The sequence below is a fragment of the Cherax quadricarinatus genome, chromosome 53, assembly GCF_038502225.1.
Source record: "Cherax quadricarinatus isolate ZL_2023a chromosome 53, ASM3850222v1, whole genome shotgun sequence".
Taxonomy (NCBI): domain Eukaryota; kingdom Metazoa; phylum Arthropoda; class Malacostraca; order Decapoda; family Parastacidae; genus Cherax; species Cherax quadricarinatus.
This window is the reverse complement of record NC_091344.1, coordinates 7,740,215-7,747,349: the sequence shown is the minus strand read 5'-3', so window position 1 is coordinate 7,747,349 and position 7,135 is coordinate 7,740,215. Positions and strand designations below refer to the sequence as shown.

The 7,135-nt window shown below is 43.4% G+C and overlaps 1 protein-coding gene across 1 annotated transcript in view; it reads left to right on the top strand.

Annotated features, from left to right (window-relative positions):
• The first annotated feature begins 1,561 nt into the window (after positions 1-1,561).
• LOC128692407 (probable nuclear hormone receptor HR38) overlaps positions 1,562-7,135 on the top strand; it is a 61,556-nt gene continuing 55,982 nt past the window's right edge. The window contains exon 1 of the mRNA XM_053781574.2: positions 1,562-1,919. Coding sequence (XP_053637549.1) covers positions 1,688-1,919 — 232 coding nt within the window. The 5' untranslated portion in view covers positions 1,562-1,687. The remainder of the gene's footprint in view (positions 1,920-7,135) is intronic.

Genomic DNA, 7,135 nt, shown 5'->3' with positions numbered 1-7,135 from the left:
GGATAAAGACAAGAAAGAATTGCGGGAGGTTGTGAGCTGATAGGGGGCCGGATGGGACGGAAGAGCAGGGACGAGGAACGGATAAATTCCCTGGTATTCCTTTATTAACCCCCACACCATATTTACTTTTAAAGCCTAAGGTACTCAGGTGTTTAATTTTACTCATAATTTATTCGACTTTTTTATCAGCTTGTATTTCCTTTAACTGCATGTTTTTTCGTCTGTGTCTACTTGCTCGTCTCCAGTCATCTCTCTCATTTTATCTCACCGCTGTTTTAATTCTATTTGTCTCTAAACATTTGTGTATATAAGCTTAAGTCATATGTAACGACTATATGAATTCGAGTTGAATGAGAATAGATGTATTGTGAAAGCTTCTGGGGCTGCGGGGGGAGAGTTGGTGCAGTTGACAGACAAGTCATGAAGTGTCTGTAGAATCTTCCTATTGTTAGCTTCCTAGCTTAGCAGTACAGCGTCTGGCCTGGTACATGCAACTACCACGGTTTGAGTCCCCCATCCATTTTTCTATTTATTCTCATACACACATGATATATGTCGTGCCGAATAGGTAAACTTGGTCAATTAGCAAGAACTCGTTTAAAATTAAGCCCTATAATTATATATATAAAATACACAGTATAATAACGTTATACATGTCGTCCCTAAGCAGGTTATGTTGAATGGTAAAACTTGCCGACAAATATTAAAAAAAAATAGAGTAAACTATTATTTACAGTGGACATTTCGATCTGAGATCTACTTAGAGGGAAACGTCGTCTCTAAACACAACTTTGTTGTGCACAGTGTATGCTTTTTTAACCAAAGAAGCGGTCTGTGGTTTTGTTTTACCCAAACGTTTCCGTACTCTGCCGGAGATTCCTCACATCCTGCTACTGCCGCTTGATGCCTCTGCATTAGAATGCCTCTCAGCACAATCCTCTCATAAATATTAGTACGAGGCGAGAAAGGAAACCGTAGCTACCCACCCACAGGATGAGCGTGCTGCACTGATTTCGTATCGGCGATCATCTAGGCGCTGGTCAGGTGTGGGACGATTGTTTGGGGGAAAACGATGGGGTTTTTCGCTTGTGTGGAGCCTTGCAAAGCAACGCCGGAAGGGACACACCCGCTTGCCTGGCAGCCCCGACCCGCTTCTCATCCTCTTATCTCTCCTCTTGTACTGTTTCCTCTCCAACACCCTGGGTTATATTGACTCATTTCCCCTATAATAGTCAAATGCACCAGTTTTATTGAAGTACTTTGTCATATATATGTCTTTTCATGTGTTAGTCTCCTAACAGTTCCCGTGCATTATCTTACAGTGGCTTCCAGCATTCCGAGGCTCTTACAGGGCGCATGCGTTACCACCCGCACACGATGACGTCGCGAATCAATAGTGACGTTTGATTCCGTCATATATAGCAGCCAATCCGAGTGCGCGCTTTACCCCACTCAGTGTGTGCTTGGCACTGTGGTTGGCTCAGAGGGGTAGTGACGCCACTCTGACGTAGCAGTGACGTGGTGTTACGTCACTGGTTTATAACTTGGTCGCAGATGCTTGGGAGCAGTTATCTTGTTGTGAAGACGGTCGGCCTCGGTTGTGGGTGTGTGTCGGTCGTGTCTAGAGCGAGTGTTAGAGAATATAGAAGAATACATCACATAGATCGTTGCATCTCTAGTCCTCTAGATGAGGGACCTGTGGTACGAGACCTACCTTGACCTGGATCAGCTGACCGACACGGGGGTGTCCACCACCAGTCTGGGTGACCTGGCCCTCCCCCATCTGACCTCTAGTCACGTGACCTTCCCGACCCTGCCAGTGACCTCGTCATCACCTTCACCGCCTGTTCAGGCACTGGCACCTCTCAAGTACTCGCCAGCCTCCCCAGACGTACCCATAGACTTCGGGTACAACTCAGGTCAGTAACTCATCCAGGTCATCACCCCCCACCCAAAAAAAAAAATAGTGAAACGAAAATCTTGTGTTTTTTGGACTGACAAAAGTCTGAAACCTTGCTTCTAACATCTAGGAGGAGCGACTAATAGCGAGTGGTCAGACCTCTAGGACTCTCAGAAGTCACGTGGCTCAGGACAGCAAAAAGTACGTGTGGGTACGTGACGAGGTCGTGTGAACACATGTGGGGCTGTGTTTAATGTCTTGAACTGTTTTAAGTGTCTGGGGCTGTGTATAGTGTCTGGGGCTGTGTACAGTGTCTGGGACTGTCTCCAGTGTCTGGGGCTGTGTACAGTGTCTGGGACTGTCTGTCTCCAGTATCTGGGACTGTCTGTCTCCAGTATCTGGGACTGTCTGTCTCCAGTATCTGGGACTGTCTGTCTCCAGTATCTGGGACTGTCTGTCTCCAGTATCTGGGACTGTCTGTCTCCAGTATCTGGGACTGTCTGTCTCCAGTATCTGGGACTGTCTGTCTCCAGTATCTGGGACTGTCTGTCTCCAGTATCTGGGACTGTCTGTCTCCAGTATCTGGGACTGTCTGTCTACAGCATCTGGGACTGTCTGTCTACAGCATCTGGGACTGTCTGTCTACAGCATCTGGGACTGTCTGTCTCCAGCATCTGGGACTGTCTGTCTCCAGCATCTGGGACTGTCTGTCTCCAGTATCTGGGACTGTCTCCAGTATCTGGGACTGTCTGTCTCCAGTATCTGGGACTGTTATAGTGCCTGGGAGTGTGCAGTCTAAATGCAGTCTGGCGACTGCATTTAGTTATTTGGATATTTAGTTTAATGTTTCTAGTAGTGTTTTATGCCTGTGAGGGCTGTCTTTAGTGATTTGGAGCTGTTTTTAACTCCCTTGAATTTTATGTTTAGTATCTTGGGACTATATTAGTGTCCGTGACGGCTATGTTAGTGTCTGTGATGGAAATATTTAGTGTCTGCAAAGGTAGTGTTTATTTTTTTGTGCTGTGTGTAGTGGCAGTTGATGTGTGTAGTGTCTGTTTATTGTTGTGTGTAGTGTCAGGTGCTGTGTGTACTATCAGGTGCTGTGTGTACTATCAGGTGCTGTGTGTAGTGTCAGTTGCTGTGTGTAGTGTTTATTTATTGCTGTGTGTAGTGACTGTTAATGCAGTGTTTAGTATATGGAAATCTGTGTTTAGTGTCCGAGGAGAGTTTAGTTTACTTGGGTACTGAGTTTAGTATCTGGAGACTTGTGTTTACAGTCATGGACGGTCTTGTGTGTGTGTGTGTGTGTGTGTGTGTGTGTGTGTGTGTGTGAGGGGCTCTCTATCTGAAGACTGGACTTAGTTTCTTCGAGCGCTGTGGATAAGTGTCTGTGGCGGCTGAGAACTTATGTTTGTGGCCTCGTGCATATATATATATATATATATATATATATATATATATATATATATATATATATATATATATATATATATATATATCTTGGGGGGAGCAACCTGCAGGTGGCTGTCACCGTAGCCTTGTTGCTGAGACGTGTTCTTGCTGTTCCTCTTTCCCCTCATATGTACTTAATTATCGAATCAAACCTTGTGTGTCTTCGTTCTGCGCAATAAATGTCTTGGGCATATTTTCTGAGTTTGATACTCTTCAAGGGAAAATGCACTAATATGGTAAAGAATTGGAACTACCCTTATATAAATCCACATTATTATTATTATTAAATTGGTTCGATATTGTACCATAACATTTCTGGTATATACGCATTACAACTATTTTCCGAATTATGCATCAACTTGTTGAACATCTCGGATACTGATTGCGAAATAGTACTTAGGACACAGCGAAGTCTAAAGAAGTTCATTTATATTTTAAGAGAATTAGAATGGCACGTGATGTCAACAAATATGGAGAAATTGTATAGAGGAGTGTATGTACAATTCATTATCGTCCTGTACGTGTCCAAATATCACGTGGTCTCTCAAATCTTCGTCCGAACAGTGGGAAAGATTTATTGAATTTGTCAACGGAACATGTAGTGATGTGCACGCTTACCGTAAATACCCTTTGTACCTAATATACACGAACTAGGCCGTAGATGGACAAGAGATATAAATGAATTAAGACAGTTTTGTGTAATGTGAATTTGGTAGGCTATCGAGTTCTGTTTTTGCTCTTGTATGCTCTTCATCCTCGTATCACTAGATTCAGAGTATGGTTATGGAGCTGTGGGAAGCAGCAACTGTGAGCGTGTTAAAGCTGAGAGAACCTTACGTGTGTCAGCATAGCGAGTCTCGTGGTGCCACTGCTGAGGATACCACACCACCACACACATTGCGTTCTCGAGAAGGTACCTAAGGTAAAAAGATTTCTCCAGAAAATAATTGCCGATTGCTTTTGTAGAGAAAAAAGTACTCGTATTGGCTAACTTGAATTCAAAATGTAATCATAGTCATAAACCTCTCAATGATTTCGTAAGTAAACCAGTGTGATTTGTAATTTCTTACATATTTAATTAACGTAGATTTGTAAATAAACCAATGTGACTTGTAATTTCTTGCATATATGATAAGAGAAAGTTAATGTAGATTCGGGCAGTGACCGTGTAAGTGTGCTAAGGAAAATAGTGGCAGTGGTCATGGTGGAAGTCATAAGTGACAAGAGCAGCACTCATCCTCGACTTGTAAACAATCCTACGAGTGCCCCTCTCTCCCTCCCTGGGCTGGTCTTAAGATGCAGCTGTCGTCTCGTGCACCCTGCACACCCAGACAAGTGCTCACTCACACACACCCAAACCTGCGTAAGCATCTCTTCGTTTACAATCACTGCAGGGTATGTGTAGTACCGAGAGGTGGTGTACAGCTGTTGCTGTGTCAACACTGAGAGTTTACTCTAATTCTACTCGTAAATATTAAAATATTCTTGACTGGTGGTGAACAGGTAGGTGTTAAGCAATATTCGAGAGGCTTTAAACCCAATAAAAAAATACCTACCTAAGTAACTATGCACTCCACTTTATCTCCCTCACTCTCATTCGCCAGGTTATAGATCATTGCTATTATTTACCTTAATTTTCATATATTCTTACACTTATTTTCCAATTACGGCTACATTTTTCAAGCAACTGTTAATCTGCACCAACGAAAATTTCAATACAACTCTAACTTACCTATAAAGAAAAGTCATTTTTATTGACATCACCATAAAGATAATGTGTATTGAGATTGAGGACGCAGTGACAGACGTAAGTCCTGCAGGACTTATGACTGTCACTGCGCCCTCATATTCTCAATATACATTATCTTTATGGTGATGACAATAAAAATTACTTTAGGAGTGGCATTCTTCTTCTTCTTCTTCTTCTTATTATTATTATTATTATTATTACTATTATTATTAATAGTACTAGTTATAGTATATCCGTGGAAAGGATTTAAACCCATATGGCCCTGTCGTTTAGGGAATTGGAGACAGGTTTGATCCGAGGAAATAGAGGTGTAACCCTGAGTGCTTTGAGCGAGCCATCCCTAACGCAAGCATTTGGGGGTGGGAGATTGGTGTGTGGGAGTACTCTACCTGAGGGGTGTGGGGGCCCTCTTCCTGAGTTGGTGTGTGGGGGTGGGAGACGGGCATGTGGGAGCACTCATCCCGAGGTGTGTGGGAGCACTCTACCTGTTGGGGGAGGTGCACAGCAGGTGGAGGAACAGTTGCGGGGGTGGGAGCTGGAAGTACACGTGGGAGCAACAAGTTCCCCGCCTACCCTTCCTCCGCCCACAGTTTCGCAATTAGAAGAGTGAATAATTCTCTACTTCGGTCATGTTTTCCACTCGTGGATGTCATTAATCCTGCAGTGTTTTCGTAGGGAGAAGTCATGGGAGCGAGGCTTTAATTCAGTGGCCAGGCCTCAAACAGCTGGGAAATGCCTCCTTCGTCAGGAACATCGCACTTTAAGTTCTCTCCTTAGTCGATACAAGCGGCCCATGCCGCTCATGACGTCATGGATGACGTCAATAAAACGTCAATACTGCCGCCCTCGTCCGTGAGGTCATAAACCAGGCTGGACACCTGCACACGTCCGTGGATGGTTGTTGCAGAAAGATAAACGAGACTTCAAGTCGTGAAAACAGCTGTTCCCACCTTAGCTCTAGGGTTGTTCAAAAGAAAGGACTTATCTTCGTGTGTAGGAACAATGATTAGCTTTGGGTCTAGAAGCGGGAGAAAAGTGAGGGGAGACTGAGCCTGGAGGTTGGCACGACTGCCGGGTATCGATGCAACCAGAGCACCGTGACGTCACGGTTAGCTTTAATGGCGGTAACACACACACACGAACCATTGCCGCCGTCACCAACCACACACACACACACACACACACACACACATTTGCTATGGCTTCATATGGCTCATTACGTGTAAAACATTGTTTTACCTCTTCTCACGGCGTTCACGATGCGCGTACGTCTACCTTTGGAAGATTTTGTATTTCTCGTGTTAGAAGGCACTGATAAAAATGTTGGTGGCATTTTTGTACGTCTGGAAACAGGTTATTCCCAAGACAGGTCAAATGTTAACCCGCTAACTGGAGTTTTTGGTCGTATGAACGAGACCTTCCGCTGGCTTATCGGTCCACCCCGTAAAATAATAAACACTACATATGTATAAAGTTATTAGTAATATGAAAGAAAATGATAAGAGGTTTATTTGTCAGGAAATAAGAAGTTATCTCTTGTCACGGGTATTATTCAGATGACCCGCTCATTAACCAAACCCGTATGGGTTATCCTGAAGGCAATATATGCTAAAAAAAAATAAGCATACACTTAGCTTGTATTATAAAAAAAATCGTGAAAAAAAACTTGTACGCAAACAACGTAACAGTATATCACATTTATTTATACAAAAAACATATACAGAAAGTATGTTTATTTCGCCTAATTTTATTATTAAGAGAGGCTTGGCACGGGAGTGTGGCGGAGGGTCGGCTTTCAGCGACGCTTACAAAGGGTCTTGGTTCTAACTTCCAGTTGTAACTGCTGTTAACACTCATATAAACAAAGATTAGAGAAAAACTTTATATGTATACACTATTTATACATACACACAATTTGCGACCGAGCGAATTCATACGTACAACCTTTACCCGGGGCAGGACTTGAACCTGCGCACTCGGCATCAGAGTACACAGTACTTGTACCACACAGCCAGACTCCCGATAAGTATAGG